This window comes from Schistocerca piceifrons, chromosome 6 (genome assembly GCF_021461385.2).
Source record: "Schistocerca piceifrons isolate TAMUIC-IGC-003096 chromosome 6, iqSchPice1.1, whole genome shotgun sequence".
Lineage (NCBI taxonomy): Eukaryota > Metazoa > Arthropoda > Insecta > Orthoptera > Acrididae > Schistocerca > Schistocerca piceifrons.
The window spans coordinates 332,765,981-332,785,864 of record NC_060143.1 but is presented as its reverse complement, the minus strand read 5'-3'; the positions used below and the strand labels follow the sequence as shown (position 1 = coordinate 332,785,864).

The 19,884-nt window shown below is 39.4% G+C and overlaps 1 protein-coding gene across 1 annotated transcript in view; it reads left to right on the top strand.

Annotated features, from left to right (window-relative positions):
* The window catches only part of LOC124802710 (leucine-rich repeat-containing protein 1-like), a 46,318-nt gene extending 45,965 nt beyond the window's left edge, over positions 1–353 (top strand). Inside the window, exon 5 of the mRNA XM_047263672.1 lies at positions 18–353. Within this exon, the coding sequence (XP_047119628.1) occupies positions 18–277 (260 nt within the window). The 3' untranslated portion in view covers positions 278–353. The remainder of the gene's footprint in view (positions 1–17) is intronic.
* The last annotated feature ends 19,531 nt before the right edge of the window (positions 354–19,884 follow it).

Sequence of the window (19,884 nt, the reverse complement as noted above, 5' to 3'; positions counted from 1 at the left end):
TCCACCTGTATTTACAGATGTGGAGGGTTCCAGACTCACAGAGCCTGCAGCCTTATGTGCCCGCTGTGGTGTCCCTGTTTATCTAGTTGGAGCAGCACGAATCTGGCTGTGCAGTGACGTTGAGCCTTTGCTGGTGATGGAGCTTCACTGTAGTGTATACTGTGCACGCTCATGCAGCACAATATTAACCCCAGAACTCAATTTTCAATGCTGTACTTACACAGGATATCCTAAAAATTGTGACTGCTTTTCAAGAAACATCATACAACACTTTTAAAATGAATACAGTGGTGATACATTTGGTGTTGTGCACAAGAATTTCACAGATAAATAAAGTCATGATAACATTCTAATATTTCTCAAGAATACGGAGTTGTCATACAGAGAGAAATACTATGTTTATATTATTTGCATATGGAGTTCAGGAGCAATGACTGTTTAAACACCCCTATGCATATTGTAATTAGTTAACTCTCCTCATAGCACCTACAGGAGTGGTAAGTAAGAGATTGTGATATATTCTGAGATTTGTCACTTAATAATGGATCTCGACACTTTGCAAGCATGTTTTCATACAATAATTCCGGTTTTTAGCATCTCCATAACTTCCTTCTGTGAGTTAAACACACTAGTCACACTTAGTGCCTTGTTTGTATACATCCAATACTCCCTTTAGTCCTATTTCATATAGCTCCTACACATTTGTGTAATATTCTAGAACAGGTCAAACAAACATTTTGTAAGCAATCTCATTTGTAGGCTGATTGCATTTTCCCAGTATTCTACCAATGGCATGAAGTCTGCCACTTGCTTCATCTATTAATGAGACTATGAGATAACTCTATTTCATATCCCTTCAAATGTTTCCACCCACGTATTTGCATGAATTCACAGATTCCAACTGTGACTCTTTTTCATTTTGCTAAGTATACAGTTTTACATATCTGAGCACTTAAAGCAAGTTGCTCATCTTTGTGCCATTTTGAAGTCTTATGAAAATCTGACTGAACATTTGTCTCAATTTTTTCAGGTAGTACTCCATTATAGATAAATTCATTATCTGCAAAATGTCTATCAATGTCATGTGTACATCACTTCTGCTACACTTCTTTATTTGTGTGGGGTACCTTCTTCCAATTTCTGTTAATTATACTAATAACCATTTCCAACTAGCTGTAATTTATTCAAATTGATAATCGTGGGACTTACTTTTATATTGTAAAGGATGTCCCAGGAGGAATGATCAGTATTCAGGGATATGATAGGAATGATTATCTGAAGCCAAAAAGTATAGTAAGCATAGGCGCTAAACCCATAACTTAAGAGCTGTGAGCACTTGTTCTGTAGAAAAGAAATGTTTCACAATATGAAAGATAAACAAGTGCTGATAGGATATTAAGAGACACACAACTACTTTGAAAAAAGTCTGTTTTCATCTAATACTTCAAATTAAGCTTTTACTTATCTTTACACAGAACACTATCAGTTTTCTATATACTTGTAAAGTTACAATCTTTTTAAAGTGCACATTAATATTAACTGAAATTTACGTATTCCAAGTCCTAATTTTCTGATACAATGTTAACTTAGTTTTTGAATACCAGGAGATTTCCTGTATCCTGCTGATATCTATGGCACTTTTGCACCAGAATATAAAACCCCATTCTGAATCCTAAGCAGGGATGCATAGTGATAATATATGTTAGTCAGTTACAGTGTTCAAAATATATGTTAGATATTGCCAAAACTATAATACGTAACATTGTCATCCAGAAATACATTATGATGTCAGTTTGTAATGTAATTCTAGGAGAAACAGCCAATGTTTCTATGACAAGGGTACAGTATGTGCATGCAGCCTATGGCAACCGTGTCATCTATAAAAATTGCAGAACTTGTGCTGCATGTCATTAAGAGTGTTGTGTTGCTTCAGGATGGTTTGGATTGCATTAACATTCAGTCCGAGACTCCATATAGTCACGCTAATTGACCAGGAAAAGAGACAGACAGACATCACAGAGAATTTTGTTGTGAGACAAAGTGATGTCTCCAGAATCTGGAACAAGTTTCTAGCAACAGAAATAGCTGAGGATGATCAAAGAAGTGGCCGCAGAAGAAAAATAACAGGTACGGTGGAATGATATCTGCGTACAACAACAAGCAGAAACCCTTCAACACAGCTCTACACATCTACAGCAGTAGTTCTAAATAGTTAAGTGACAGCACAAATGATACGATAAAGGCTACATGTGCAGGGACCTCTCAAGGCTCCTCCTCTAAATTTTGTTTGGAGAGGGGCTCACGTGACATGGGCACGAAACCATTCTTTGTAGATTAGCCGCCAGTGGGACACATACACTTTTCTGATGAAACTCCTATCAGTCTCCACCCTCACAATACTGATATACTTATGTGGAGGCAATGAGGACAATGTTTGTGCCCGTGTTATCAAGGCTATTCAGTCATGTTTTGGGGTGCAATCATGAGTGGCTACAGGACACTCCCTTGTGCCAATACAGGACGACTGGTGTGAAGTATCGGAACGACATCCTTAAACACATCACATTGTAGCTCCAAATGGGGAACATACGGGAGCGGGATTCACACTCACTGATGACAATGTATGCTCTCATCCTCAATCTTGTGCAGACTTTCCTACTGGAGCATAGAATCAGTCGGATGGAACAGCCTCATTCGCTGGATCTCACTGCATTGATAATGCCTTCATCATGCTAAAATGAGCTGTTTACAATCATCCTGTCCCACCAGAGACCTCACATGCCATCATAAGCCAGTGTGGAGGCACCGGACAAAATCCCACAGGCTTATCTCAACAATCTACTAAGTAGTACGCCAAAACAACATTCAAAACTGTCTCCAATTGTGAGAGGGTCTGTTTGGTTCAAAAACAATGTGTTATGCAAGGCAACAGCTGGAAAAGAAACTGTAATGTTTGCAGTCGAATCTTTTGTAAGGTTTTGTTTTTCTTTGTTGTGTGTTTTTATCAGGTGAAAGTGTGTTTAGTTTTTTTTCCTTTTTTCTTTTTAATATAACATTACCTCACAGAACAAAATCAGTTTTTCCCCTAAATATTTATAACAAAGCTATATGCAACATTTATTTTGACCACTGTAGTTAGTTGCATGTTCCATGGATCATTTGCACAGTATATCTAATGATGTGGAACAAGACATTTATATTCATATCACAAATTATTTGTAAATATGGCTACATGATAATCATTTGCAAGTGTTTCTTGTTAAGTACACATATATGAGATAGTAATTCCTACTCACCACCTTATACACATTACAAGTAATAGAAATTATTCTACAGAACTGTCAAGATGAAAGTTTTTTTCCAGTTTGTTTTCAAATTTTACTTTGCTGCCTGTCAGACATTTTATATCACTGGATGAGCGATAAAAACAATTTTGGTTGCAGTATAGAGCACCCCCTTTTTGTGCTAAAGACGTCAGTGTGGAGTAATGAATGTCACTGTTTCTTCTGATATTGCAATTGTGTACATCATTATTCCTTTTGAACTGCAGTGGGTTATGTACAACAAACTTTATGAGGGAATAAATACACTGTGAAACAGTAGTCAGAATGCCAACTCCTTAAACAGATGTCTACAAGATGATCATGTGTGAGCATCACATAATATTCTTACAGCACATTTTTGAGCAAGGAAGACTTTCTTTCTTAAAGACGATTTACCACAGAACATTATTCCCTATGACATTACTGAACAAAAATGTGCACAGTATGTCAGCTGTTTTGTCTCTTCCCAAGATCTGCAAAGATTCTATGTACAAATGTGGCTGAACTACATTGTTTTAGGCATCTCAACATGCGCTGTTTCCAGTTTAAACTCTCATCAATTTGGACACCTAAGAAGTTTGATCCTGGGAGATGAAGAAGCTTGCACAGGATAGAGTAACATGGAGAGCTGCATCAAAGCAGTCTCAGGACTGAACAACAACAACAAAGAAGTTTGAAGTTTCCACCCTACTTATTATTTCCTCACCATGTGTTACACTGGTGTAGTACCTCTAGATGTGTGGACTTGTTTGTTTGAGTAAAACTTCGTTAACACGAATCCGAAGGGACCGAAAAATCAGGAATTCGTGGGACCAATATTTTTTTGCGTTAACCGCAAGTTCATCTTATACGAGTTCACCCTAATGAGGTTATACTGTGTGTGTGTGTGTGTGTGTGTGTGTGTGTGTGTGTGTGTGTGTGTGTGTGTGTATCATATATCTCACACAGATGTGCGCGAGCTAGCACAGCTCACACACGCATGACCACCGTCGTCCACAGCTTGGAGTGGAAGGGTCTTTATACATTGTTATATTTCATAAAACATTTCTTGGAAATGACAGTTTCAACAAAATAATTTTTTTTAGTTGGTGGTTCCATAAATTAAATATCTGACTGTGACTTCAGAATTCTAGGCCACTTCTAGCTGAAACTTTAAATTTGGCATTGTAGGTCATAATTAAAGGGAAAATTAGAAAAGTGTGACTTCTGATATGTAACATCTTTGGTTTTGGACAGTGTATGCAAAGAGGAAACTGCTTATTACAGGAGAGTACTTAAATGTATTGCACTTCTGATTTGTGAAACAACACCCATTTAAATAAATGCAACAGAGTTGTGGAAAATCAAAAAGAAGTCCTCAAAGTACATGACTGATTTTTTAGGATAAGAGAAATGGAGAAATATTGGCACTCAAGTCATTTATCAACTTGTATAACAATTGCAGCAGCATGAACTACACAGGGCAATAAAAAACTTTCCTGTGATATATCCACAGAAGTAGGTTGTGGCTAGGCATCTCCACAGCCAAGAGGTAGAGCTCATTCCATTATTTCAGTGAAATTCTTCAGGTGTCTAACCACTTCGTATGTGATAGACTACCAGCATTTCAGCAATTGTTGCTTGCAGCCGAAATTGTTTTGCAGCAGTAGTCAGTGCATTCCTTGTTTTATGCTCAAGAGCCCTGTGGCATTAAAAAAATAGTTTTGATGATTTCACTACTTGTTAACTACTTTCCAAAAAATTAAATAAATTCTTGGAATGTGTGAGATTTGCTGCTTTTGTTCAGGCATGTCCCATTTTTCCTAAAATGATTTCTTTGTATACCACATGTGATACAAAATAATGTGTTCATAACAGACTGGTAGATTTTTCTATATATCCTGTTAATTTTCTGCAGTCCTCTATTTACCCACAAAGAATCTAAGCGGCACCTATCACAATAACATTTTATTTCTTTATTTTCTTAGCAACCCTCAAAGCAAGAGGCGACTCTTAGTTCAAACGTGTAGACACTATTTGCACTAAAGACAATTGCAATGTAGCCTAATAATTTTGTGAATCACTGTTGTTTTCATGCAGACCTACAGTTCTTTAATATTTCTCTCATGTAACAACCAAATTTTACAAAGATTGTACCTCCCAGTCCATTCTATATTCAAATTTTTGACAATCCCTCTGTCGTGGCTGTTGGAGTGTTACTGGTATTGTTGTGTTGCATTTTATGTATGATCTGTCACCCAGATGTGTATGTCTCTCTCTCTGTGTGTGTGTGTGTGTGTGTGTGTGTGTGTGTGTGTGTGTGTGTGTGTGTGTCAACTTTACCTCTTAAATAATTTCCAGTTGCCGTTCTTGATGTGGATTACTTTCGTGGTCCTGTTATGCAGTGCCACGAGGCCGTGACATGTGACTTCCTCACCTTCTGCATTGGAAGTAGGTGCTGGAAGAGTTTCAATCTGTCCAAGCTACTAAATGATGTAAATCAGTTTTAAGTAGCTCTTCTATGTTATAACACCTACATTTCCAACGCCATGTGACACAGATTGATCATAACTTGTAGTTTACTATATATTGTAAGGCATATTTGATGCTTTGAATTTCAACAGCCAAGTCAGAATGACAGTTCACAAGTCTGATCTTCAACTGTACCATCCTTCACACTCTTGCTAACATCCCCTTTTCTCTGAGACTTCCAGGTCACTGCCAAGCTGTGACATCAAAGCACAAGCAAACCTCCGCAGCAGGTGCAGTTGTACAATTGTCCTTGCACCTTGTTGGAGATGTGCAATTGACCTTGCAGCTTGTTGATGTCCAGGGTTGGCAGCTTTTGCACCTCATCTGCACGTTAGGCCAAAGAGCGCATACTTAAAATTACCTAAACTACATTTCCAGTTTCCACAAGCATTTGTAAAGAGACAATCCCTTACAGATTCCTAAGCTCCTGTAGGCAGGCAACTTCTTAACATCCCTCAAATTCTGCATGGCTGCAAGCAGATACTAGAGAAACACTACAGCACTGCTCAGTTGCAGGTGTTGCCTGTCCACAGGCACCTAGGAATTGGTCAAGGATTGTCTCTGTACAGGTACATTTTTAAAGTGCTCGGCAATTAAATCATTGTATAAAATAATAGGTCATCCACTAGCTACATTAATAAACTAGTCTTCACAACACAGTTTTTTTTCCAGATGTATTGATATGTGCAAAAACAAAAACCCCTCTTTAAGAAAGAGTCAATGGCAGATTTAGGAAATTATCAACATATTTCTGTTCTTTCTGTTTTGTCAAAAGTATCTGAAAATGAAGTTATGATCCAGCTACAAAATTTTATTGAAAAAGTGACATGATTTTGAAGAACCGGTGTGTTTTCTTGCAAGGAAGAAAAGGTACTGTAGGCAGGATAAATAACTTTCTTGACAAGATGGGCACTCACTGGAAAGAGACAAGTATCTATGAACTCACCAAAGTCTTTGACTCAGTGAAGCACTTCTTAGCAGTCCAGAAAGTAAGTATGGGATTAGGGGCAGTACACTACAGTTAAGGCACCTGCCTGTCAAGTAAATTATGTACCTCCGTACACTATACTCCCAATTATTCGGGGTAATGTGTGGGAGAAGATGCATGAATAATCAAGACATCTTCAAATATGCATTCTTCATACAAAACTTTATCTAGTTCTGTGGATAGGTACCGTACGGCTGTTTATTTCTGAAAATAGTCTGTGATGCTCGTCTGCTTTTGTATGAAACTGATTTTTTTCTTTTTTTGTATGGCATTTCGAATTTTTCTTGCAGCAATAATGTCATTATACTGAAACCTACTTTGGCCAATACAATCTGGAAGAGTATCAATACACTGCAGTGCGGTAAAATGATTGACAAGGTTACTGCCTACATCCCACTTTCACATTCACTGTCCTCTTCTTTGTTTTGTTGTGAAGCAGCAGTCACAATTTTGGCATCACTCATGAACTGGGAGCCATTTCACAATTGTTGATCTTCAGCCACTTATTCAAGTTTACTTCATCAACATCTTCAAAACCATTTAAACCCATTGCATAATGCATCATTTGTGCAGTTGTTATTTCTTCATTACTGAAACTTTGAAAAACACATTCTTCTTTATCTGGAAGATTTTTCCTCGATGATCGAACTAGTGTATGTGGCTTGACATCCAGTCGGGCATCAAAAGTCCCGTGTAAGGTGTCTAGACTTGTCAACTTCTTCCAGAACACCACAAAATCATTCTCATCAACTAGCATTCTCTCAGCAGACCAGCCTGGCAGCTCCATTTTCCTAATGCAATTATGTCTTGGTCCACTGGCTGAATAACTGCAGTCACGTTAGGAGGTAAAAACTTAGTTACGATAAGACCATCAGCAAATACGATAATCCCCTCATTGGGATGTGAAAGGGCACTATCAAGCAATAGAACAGCCTTTTGTAGCTATCGTTTCTCTTCTAGAAATAGCTGCACTTGTGATACAAAATGTGTGTGGAACCAGTTTTTGAAAATTTCACTATCCTTGCTTCTTTTTGGTTGTAATAATGCAAAGGTGGATCCTTAGCTGTGGTGTCCTTAAATGTTCACCGTTTTTTTTTACTTTCCTCTCACTAGTAGTTTCACTTTGTAGTTCGCAGAAACATTAGCAGTGCACAAAATTGTAATGCATTCTGCTTGTATTTAGCCATGCAGATTAGGCATTAAATTCTCCCTGTAACCCTAGAGCTTCATGAAAAAATTTAGCTTTTTCAGCACACATTGCACCTGAAACAATGACACTTTTTGCTCGTTTTTGGCTCAACAAATGCAAAAGGGCAGCATCTAATTCATCAAATGTAGATCTCTTCGTGCAGATGGTACAGAACTGGAATCACATTTCCTGTTAAAATCCTGTATTTTCTGCTTATTCTTTTTAATATCCTGAACAGTTTGCATTATAATATCATAATCAGCACTTAGTTTTGTAGCAGTTTTCCCTTTCTCAAATCTTTCAATTAATTCTAATTTTTGTGCTCAAAATGTTTCTTTTGTTTCATCATCATCTTGTTTACAACTTTCTTTTAACTTGATTTGTTGACACTTCCATGCCAATTAACGTAAGAAAAATGAGTTTGTTTTTTATTTAGAGAGAATCGGCTGGCCGATAACAATGGAAACTGTACTCTGTTATCATGCAGCAGTTGTGTAAACAATGGAAATAGCACTTACTATCACGTGATGGGTTGTTCATTGATGTTTGTTTGCTAGAGGGAAATATTGCACATTCCTTCGTCTGCTTCTCCTTTTTTGTGCATAAATAATCCACAAACTAGATAATCTTCACATGACTAATTGGGAGTATAATGTTGTGATACAAATATTAAGTGAAACTGATAGGGAAAATTGCATGCCCCAGTTATTTCAAGTTAGTAATAAGATCGGCAGCATTTCTTTCGGGAAGCTCATGTAAACTTCATGTGTACTGAAGCTCCATAAAATGTCATCAGGTACATATGCACTGCACATTCAAGGCAATCACATTGTCCATTATTTAGAAACAGTGAACTTTTAACGTGTACTTCCTATACATCTATTGCACATATTCATCTTTTTACACAGCAAACTATAATTATTCATGGCAAATAATTTTTATCGTACATATGTGTAATAACTAAGATAATTCTATGCTTTCTGTTCATAATTTAGCTCTTTCGTTTGGGCATTTTTTGGAGTGACTCGGCAAAGCTAACTTTTTTTGCTGCCATACTAGAATTGTGATAAACTGGCTATATTTTTGATAATTTTATTTTTGTGACTAAGCACCAAAACTATGGTGATATGTATATCTCCCACAGCCACCCTGTTAGAGTTATTAAAGTATGGTGATAAGTGAATTTCCCACTTTTCTTTTGTGAGCCATTACACATTAAAAAAATTAAACAGCTGAAATGGACCTGCAGATAAAGACCTGGCTGCCCTCCTCACTCCCAGATCCTGACCACTCTTGAAGAAGGCAGGCAGGTGCTGATGGAGTGAAAAAGACCCCCCCCCCCCCTCTGCCCCTTCCGGGTCATCCAGGTTGTTGTCCGCTAGATAGTTTTTCTGTGCTCTTGAGAAGAGTGGAAGGGAAACAGAAAAATTGGAGAAGCCATCTGCAGTGTGTCAGACAAGGAGACAATCGGATTATGAAATGTCAAAATGCAGTTTGCTAAGGAAAATAATGCTTGTTACAAGAAGCCTTTTAGCCTCTACATGTGCTCTGTTGCCAAGAGGATGTGTGGAAAGGAGGGTTTAGTAGAAGAGGAGGTGTAGGTGACAAATGGATAGGACACAGGACATCTATTCTTAAGTGGCGAGATGGAACTTGCCTACTGAAGGAGTTCTATGATGATGTCTGTGTGTGGTCCTCCCTTTTACCATGAGAATTTGGAAAATTGTGGGTGGTACAAAACTGTTTAAAAATGATAGTGAACAATAACATGATTGGCCAGAAGAATAATATGAACCAGCCAATCAAATGTATGGCCACACCCAGGGACAAGTCTCTGTAGGATGCAAAGTGGTTATCTTGGAGGGATACTGGTGATTGTGCTGGGAAAGAAGACACTTGTCACCCAGATGGAAAATGGGAGACAGTCTGCCGATGGGTGAAACATGACACTTGGTTGCTGAATGCCTTCCATTGCGCTGCCAATGCAGGACACCCAGCTCCGGCCACCACTACAATACGCCTCTCCCACCAACTACATGCCACTACAGCAGTGCTGTCAGCCATAAGCAGTGTGCCTCCCTCTGCACCGATAACAGCTGGATCTGCACCTTGTTAAAATGCACTTTCATCTACGTCCGCCTGCCAATTCCGTATGTCTCATAGCAACAACAATTTAGACACACTGATAATTTTGTAACTGATAATGGGCAAATTATTATTTTCTTTTATTATGAATAAATGTGATTCATAAATTTATTTGAATGATTGTGGTCAAAAAGCATTTTGCTTCTACAAATAAATATTTATGACTACTCTCATAAAATTCTTCATGCTGGTACTCCTAAACATCATGCTGGTGGTTCGGCAATTTTCCAGAACCAGTTTCTTTACTTCTTCCACATTGTCATCAGTAATTTAAATGCTAGGGCATCCAGGGTGGTGGTTGTCTTCTCGATCCACTTTGAAACATTTATACCACTTGTTAACTCTTATCTTATTCATAGTAGATTTTCCAAAAGCCACAGTCAATTTTTTTGAATGTGCTGATGTACTTTATTTCATTTTTCAAGCAAAATTTAATGCAAATTCTTTGATCAATCTTTTTCGAAAGTAAAAATTCACTGAGCACTTGGAAACACGTATAAGCCTATTCAACTATCAACAATAAATTAAATATTGAAAACAACTGAAAAAAAAAAAAAAAAAAAAAAAAAAAAAAAAAAAAAAAAAAAAAATCAGGTATGTATGTGCCAACAAGATAAAAAAAAAGGAAAATCCAATGTATACAGCCCACAAAATTAAAAAACTTCCATTACTTTTTGACTGCACACTGTATACAGAAAAGATAGGCTGGCACAGATATTGGTAGCATATTTCTAATGTCTAATGAGATAAATGCAGAGATAGAATGTGAGATAATCTGGATAAAGATAGTGCCAAAAGCGAGTCTAGAAAAGTGTGAAGTGGACCTGGGGTGAAGGCCCCTTCTGTGCAGGTTTGGGCTATGGTGGTGTGTCGTGGCAAGGATGCAGGTCAATATCAGCTCAGAAAAAAAGACAACAAAAAATCAAATATTTTATTAAAACCCATATGACCAAACTCACAGCTTCGTGGTGTGGCTGTCATGCCTGTATCAGCACATGGTGAGGATGGTGTGTGGTGTGTGGTCAACTGTGGACCAGTAGGCTGTGATGTCTGCTCTCAGGAATGCTTTCACCATGGGCTTGCTCAGCAGCACATCCCAGTTGGACACTGCACGGCACATCGCGAGAGGTGCCAGCAGCACAGAAGATGCCTAAATACTTGCAGGGGACGGTTGGACTCTGGTGATGGATCTTGCTCCTGTGATTGACAGTGCGTGGTACCAGGGCACCCGTACCAGTGCAGAAGGGTGAGTGGCTGTACCGCCACAGTCTCGATCTGCTGACCTCTGATGCAGGAGTCTTACTGCTACTGGAGTGAGCGTTGTGGTGGATACACACGATGTATGGGAAGGAGGACCTGGTGCTAGAAGATGGTGTGGTGGGAGAAGCCCAAACTTATGGCAGCTGCTTGCGTTCCCATATTGCTGTGGTGCCTGGTGTAGCCCTCTTATTTTAAGAAGCCCTTTTTGAGTGTTTGCCACCAAGCACATGAAACTGACATTAAATTCACAGAACCACCTCCACTCTTAACTGCACCCTCCTCCACACATTGAAGATCAAACACCTCATTGAAGTTTGGACAGTCCACATCAATACACCAGCAAATTGCACAACTTCATTAATGATATGATCATGGGCAAGTGCAAAAACAGTAGCTTGTCATTCACACTGTCTAGCTCTAAGTCAAGTGCCACAGCACATGCTTGTGTTAGCAACCTCAGCTACAGAGGCAGATTGCTTAAATGGAAGTGCATAAGTAAATAGATAGTACTGTTAGGTATTTTTCTCGCTTCACAATAATTTCAAAACCAAAAATATGTGAGTCGCAAAGAACACACATATTCATACTCGACAAATTCACAGCCTTTGCAATAGTGATGTGGGGATTATAATCAACTCAGTACTTAAAATAAAGGTAATCGATATTTCCATTATGTTTTAATTGTGGTCCATCCAACCAACTTAAAATAAAGGCAATCGATATTTCCAATATGTTTTAATTGTGCTCCATCCAACCAAACAATGCTAACAGTAAATCCTGGTCCACGTATAACCATTGCCTGAACACATTCACTACATTGTACCCTTCACTGTATGTTGATGTCACTTAAATGTTGCACAAATCTTGAATGAAATAAAGCAACCTGCTTCTCTTCAGAATCCATAGCATGCTGTTAGCACTTACACAATCTCATTTGACCCTTGCCTTGAAGATTTTTATGTAGTACCTGCTGAAACAGTTCAAGCATAATATTTGAGGAATTACCACTCCTGTCCACCTTTCTGCACATCCTACACTGTCCCATGGTCCTGAAATTTGTGACACAGATGTGTAATTATTAACCTTGTGGGTAGATCAGTCCCTTACTCACGTTTCCATTGTTTCTGAAATACAAGTCTCAAACTTCCAGTACCACTCAATGACCTGCTTCCGCACTTCAAAGCTCAAATGCATGACCGTAAGATGCTAGTCTCTTGCAACTGACTGATCAATGATTCTACTGACATCTGTTGATGAAACAAACTTATGCTTCCCAGAAACTTAACTTTGTAAGTACGAAAATGCTTTTGTATCAAAAGGAAAATTCACTTGAGAAAACTCCAAAATTATGAGACAGAATTGGTGGTCAACACGTACCTTCAGGAGGCAAAATATCAGTACTGCTAATAGGCACAAATAAAAATACATGACATTACCTTAGTTTTTGGAACTAATAGTTCCTTCTTCTGGGAAAAGTGAGAGATAAATTGGGAAAGGCTAAACAGACGGGACCTGCCACTCAGACCCCAAGATGAGAGGCAGCCACACCTTTTGAGGATGAGGGGAGGCAAAGATATCACAACAGGTGGATCCCTCTTGACCTGGGGTCTGAGAGTTCTGATCGTCCCCAATTCATCTCTCTCTTCCCCCAGAGGAAGGAATTAGTAGTTCTGAAAATTAGGGTAGTATCAAGTACTTTCACATATGCCTACTGGAAAATACATCCTCTCTGTCAGTTCAAAGTGTGCGCAGTTTTTGAAATACCATGTAAATAACAAATTGAAGACTTGACTATGCCAAATTTGCTTATGTAGGGATGTCTGTATAAGCCATTATGGAAGCAAACCAGCAAACAATCTCACTAATATTGAAAACCAACTGACAAAAACATAGATCCATGGAACTAACACATAGTCTTGTCAAACATTTAATACCTTACCAGAATCAGTATCTCTCCATACAACACTTTTTTTTTTTTTTTTTTTTTGTGACGCCAATTGAGGGAATAAGAAGTGCTATTAGCTAGCCTGACGTAAGTTATCTGAAATGATAGCACAAAACGTTTGTAGGTTCATCAAAAAATATGAATATTTTTACTTTTTCTGAAGTCTGATCTATTTTCATCCTAAATACAACTAAGAATGAAGGCAAAAATCAAACAATGGAAACTCCAAGTAGGAATATCAACAATGAAGGAAAAGACACATTGCTACTTACCATAAAGAAGACACATCAAGTTGCAGACAGGCACAATTACAAGACACTTACATAACACTTCTGGCAACAGCTTTCGTCAGTAAAAGAGAGACACACATCATTCACACACACAAGCAAGAACATCTCATGCACACATGACTACCAACCCCAGCATCTCAGACTGGAACATCTCATGCACACACGACTACCAACCCCTGCATCTCAGGCTGGAACGCAACTATCACATGGAATGGGAAGGGACAGTATTGTACGGCGAGGAGAGAGACTAACGCTGTCTGCTGGAGTGTGCAGGGACTAGACTGCCAACAGGCACAGTGTCAGGAAGTTGCGGCGCACAAAAGTGGGAGGGGGGGGGGGGGGGGGGGGGAGATGCCGAGAAAGACTGTTGGCATAGATAAGGTGAGAGATAAGAATGGGGAGGAGATGATAGGACAGGAGTGGAAACTGCTGGGTGGAGGTTGCGGGGACAGTATGTTACTTCAAGTTGAGGCTGGGATAATTACGGGAGTGAACAATGTGTTTTAAGGATAACTCCCATCTGTGCAGTTCAGAAAAGCTGGTGGTGGAGGAAAGGATCTAGATGGCTTGGGTGGTGAAGCAGCCCTTGAAATAAAATGTTTTATGTCCAGCTGCATGTTGTGCCACAGGTTGGTCTACTTTATTCTTGGCCACAGTTTCAAGGAGGCTGTTCATCCTAGTGGACAGCTGGTTGGTAGTCATACCAATATAAAAAGCTGCGTAATGATTGCAACAGAGCTGGCAAATAACATGACTGCTTTCACAAGTGGCCCAGCCCCTGATGAGATAGGATAAACATGTGACAGGATTGGAATAGAAAGTGCTGGGTGGGTGGATTGGGAAGGTTTTGCATCTGAGCCTTTCATATGGATATGATCCTTGCGGTAAGGGGTTGGGATTGGGAGTGACATAGGGACGAACTAGGATGTTGTGGAGGTTGGGTGGGTGATGGAACACCATTTTAGGAGGTGGTGGGAAGTATCTCAGGGAGGATGTCCCTCATTTCAGGGCATGGTGATAGGTAATCAAAGCCCGAGCAAAGTATGTGGTTCAGTTGTCCCAGTCCAGGGTGGTACTGCATGATGAAGGGGACAATCATTTGTGGCTGGTTCTTGGGAGTGGTGGGAGAAGTGGAGGTGTGGTGGGGAAAAAGACACGGGAGATCTGTTTGTAGGCTAGGTCTGGCGTATAGTGCCTGTCCGTGAAGGCCTTCGTGAGACCCTCAGCATACGAGCAAGGGAGTTTTTGTCTCTGCAGAAATGCCGTCCCTGAATGGCCAGGCTGTACGGGAGAAGTTTTTTGGTATGAAGGGGATGACAGCTGTCAAAATGCAGGTATTTCTAGCAGAAGGCCTCCACCAGTTATCTGACTCCTCCACCTATAATCTCTGCCAGAATGATCTCACCCCAGAAGTCCAACATAAACTCCAATCCCTGCCCTTCCCAGAACATCTCCCCTGAATCCTTATGCATCCTCATCGCTACAACCTCCTGCACACCCACCTTCTACAGGTTCCCCAAAATCCACAAACCCAATCATTCCAGATGCCCCATTGCGGCTGGTTATTGTGCCAACACTGAAAGAATTTCAGTTCTCATTGACCAACACCTCCAATCAATTGCCCGTAATCTAGTCTTCCATGTCAAAGACATCAACCACTTCCTGTCTGCAACTTGATGTGTCTTTTTTATGGTAAGTAGCAATCTGTCTTTTCCTACATTGTTAATTTCGCCACTTAGGCTGTATATTTATGACAACCTCTTTTTAGTTATACAAACAGCTGTGGCTTAAAAAGCCATGTTCAAGTATTTACCAAGAGCAAGACTCCATACACATGAAAATGACAGTGAATTGACATAATGTGCTACTGTTCATGATGGTTTACAAAGTACGCTATTTTCAATTGTTTGATAGTATATTTGAACTAACACAAATAGTAGCAAGTAGTGTGCATTTATTGTCATTTTCATGTGCTTGGGCCAAACACTGGGCTAACACTAAAAAGGACTTCTTAACTCAAAACTAATTGTTTAAATAATGAGAAGAGGTCCTTACAAATACACCGCCTAATTGAAAAAATCTCACCTTCAGTCACATAATAAAACAAGTAAAGGTAACAAGAACAAGAATGTTGCTGAGCTTTCAGTCAAATCCTTCTACAGAGCCAAGAGACTACACATACTACACACACCTGTGCAATTACATTGTCCCAGCCAATATTGTGCCATCCAAGTGAGCTGTATCAGTGGTTAGCGCGCTGTACTTGCATTTTGGAGGACGATGGTTCAAACCTGCATCTGGCTATCCAGTTTCAGGTTTTCCTTGACTTCCTTATATTGCTCCAAGGCAGCAAGCTCAGAGAATATAAATGTGGCAACAGTGAGCTCACTCTGTTGCAAGCAGCTGGAGTTGTGCATACTGTAAAATGACATATAGGAGTGGGCTGGGAGGAGGAGATAAAACAGACAAAGAGATAGAAACTGCAGAGAGGATAAGTGAAGTGGCAGTCATAGGGGGCAGGACAGGGGTTAGTGGAGACTTAGGCCAGCTGGATTACTGGATCAAAGGATGTGTTCCAAGGACCATCCCCATCAAAATAATTTAGAGAAGCTGGTGTTGATGAGAAGGATCCAGATGACATGAGTTGTGAAGCAAGCATTTAAATTGGGCATGATGTGTTCAGCAGTATATTCTGTAAACTCTGATATTGGTTACATTAGTTGTAATCAAATGCTGAATTCACAACAGTCTTGAATTTTCCGTTAAATATATAAAATAGAGGGAAACATTCCATGTGAGATACCAAATGAAAGCGTTGGTATGTTGATAGAGACACTAACAAACACACACACACAAAATTCAAGCTTTCACAACCCACAGTTGCTTCGTCAGAAAAGAGGGAAGGAGAGGGAAAGACGAAAGGATGTGGGTTTTAAGGGAGAGGGTAAGGAGCCATTCCAATCCCGGGAGCGGAAAGACTTACCTTAGGGGGAAAAAGGGACAGGTATACACTCGCACGCACACACACACATATCCATCCGCACATATACTGTATATTTGCATTAAATTTTGCTTGAAAAATGGAATAAAGTACATCACCGCATTCAAAACATTGACTGCGGCTTTTGGAAAATCTACTATTAGTAAGATGAGTTAACAAGTGGTATAAATGTCTTAAAGAGGATCAAGAAGACGACGACCGCCCTGGATGCCCTAGCATTTCAATTACTGACAACAATGTGGAAGAAGTAAACAAACTGGTTCTGGAAAGCTGCCAAACCACCAGCAGAGAGGTTGCTGATGATGTCTGTATATCCTTTGGCTCATGCCAAGAAATTTTTTTTGGATGTTCTGGGCATGAAACATGTAGCATCAAAGTCTGTTCCAAAATAGTTGAATTTTGACCAAAAAGGATGTTTTAGTTTCTTTCACCATATTATACGTTTCAGGAAGTCCTACAATAGGTGCAGTTTTCATTATTTAAATCAAACAAGGCATCACATAGACACTGCTCAGCAGTTGCTGAATGAAGTAGTCAAAGATCCAAAACTCCTACCATAGTTTACAACAGGTAACGAAACATGGGTATACGGGTATTATGCTGAAACCAAGGCCCAGTTGTCCCAATGGAAACTGCCTGAAAAGCCAAGATCCAAAACTTCTACCATAGTTTACAACAGGTAACGAAATATGGGTATTATGCTGAAACCAAGGCCAAATTGTCCCAATGGAAACTGCCTGAAAAGCCAAGACTGTAAAGAATTTGACAAGTTCAACCACATGTGCAGGTCTTTCTCATGGTTTTCTTCAATTATAATGGAATAGTACATCATGTGTTCCTGCATTATAAGGAATACCACCTGGAAGTTATGCGTCATCTGGGTGAAGCAGTCTGAAGAAACTGACCAGAATTGTGGCAAAATCACTCATGAAAATTGCATCACAATAATGTTTGTTCAAGGTTTTTTTTGGCAAAAAACAAAAACCATTATGTTGCTCAGCCACCATACTCACTGGGCATGCCCCCCACCCCACCCCCCTGCGGCTTCTTTCTATACCCCAGGCTGAAGAGAACCACTAATGGACAAAATTTTGTGACCAATGGTGGGATAAAATCAGAATTGCTGAACACAATAACGACGGAGAAGTTCCAGACGTGCTTCCACAGTTGGAAAAAGTCCTGGCACGAGTGTATTTCATCCAAGGGGGTTACCTTGAAAGGGTCAAAGTTGATGTTGATGAATGAATAAAGATTCTATAAGAAAAACAAAAGTTCCCATTATTTTTTTTATCACAGCTAGTATGCTGCTTGCCTGTGGTTGGAAGACTCTTCACACAGAGAGCTGCAAGGGACAGATGGTGATCTGCCATGCCCAGTACATACATTTGCAGTGTGCAGAGGAGCAGTGCAGCAAGAGCAAATAGAGGTAAAACTTACAGAACACTGAATTTATTTATTCACTACCGCTAGATAAGGGAGACACCCTCCACTTCTTTTTCTAATTTTTTTTTGGTTCAGTGCTTTCAGGTTATTTGACCATATGAGATTGGGGAAAAATCTAAACATCATATAACTAGTCAGGCTTTTACTTGTGCACGCAGCAGCACTTACAATACAGCTCTCTTTTCCATTTTGATGTACTACATGAAGCCTTGATGAACCTTTGTACTCATTTTAGAATGCAGCAGAAATCTGCAAAGCAGAACACCACACAGTAAAATAACAAAGGGGTATATCAGCTCTTTAAAAAAAGGGCGCTGTCAGGCTACTGAAGCAGTGTGTTCGGCTAACACTGCAGCACTAAGAACAAGTAAATATCACACCTAACTTGTTCCAATTTTCTCCGCTACTGCTAGCACCTGTGAGAAGTCTTCCTCTTGTGGACAAACAATACTGCATTTCAATTTTAATATTTATTGCTTTCTACTTCTGGTTTCAATTACTTTCTGTTCAAAATATTATGAGCATTTTGTTGCCATTAATATGTAGCAGTAATTATGAAACCTCACCGTGATCACTTCTGCAATAAACTAACATTAGGATTAAATTTTCTTTTCCTATAATGATATTTGTTACCTTTCATAACAGCTAAATCTGACTTGCTCAGATTTCCTCAAAACGATAAATACAACTGCTCATGCAGTACGCACTGAAGTTTTTCTAACATGAAACTCACATAAGCAAACCAATAATACTACACTGCCTAAGAAGCTGCTTCTGGAGGAGAGTGCACACTTGATTTAGTTAGGGGACTTTTAACAATTCTCCATCCAATGGTACAAGCAAAAAATCTGCACTCAGGAAACTGCAGAATCAATGTAATCTCTTGTTTAAGCTTTCCACCTGATTCCAAACCAGAAAGTCACAGTTAGTCCAGGGGAAAATGCTACATGTTGCAAGATGTATATTCACCCCGAGAGAGGGCTAACAACCTTCAGTTGGCCACTAAAAGTAACTCAGTGTGGCCTTTGAACCAAAGTAACAGGTTTCAGTATTACTGTCAACATGAGCTACTTCTTGCTGGCAGCAACTAGTGCATCCAATAAGTGTCAGAAAGCCTCTTCCACATCTTTAACAAGACCTCCTGGCAAGCATACCAACTGCACATAATTTCCTACTCGATCTACACACAACGTCCTTGATCATCACAAAGCTAACAGTGGACCTCCCAATAATGAGCACCACTTCCCTCTATGGAAATCTAGATCTACCAGGAAGATTAATGCTAGTACCAAAAAGATGGAGTGACTATTGCTGGCTCCTTTATAATTTTAAAAATGGGCACCACCTCATATTTGTTTTCAACATACTGCTAAAGTCCTGGGTAGCAGTCTGAGGATTATCACCCATAGGTAACACGGCTTCTAGGTATTCACAGACTATGACCAATATTCCTCGCATCCACTCATAACAAGCACACTGTTAGGCATATTTCACACCTAATTGAATCTAATTAGGTACATTAAAAAATTAAGAGGATCTGAAGCTGTGGTCTAACTGTGTAAACAACTGAGACAACAAGCTTGTTCTGCTACTATGCTCTTTTGGGATCTTGCAACACACTCAGGAAATATGCAAACACTTCGAAAAATTAAAAAGCTCTAGTATATAAGCAACTATTGTTTATGTCCATACTGAAGCACGTCATAAAATGGCTTAACTAAATGCTCTATAAAAACTGGATAGTGTTGCTGCTGCTCAGTAGTGAATGACACAGGAACATTACTATTTC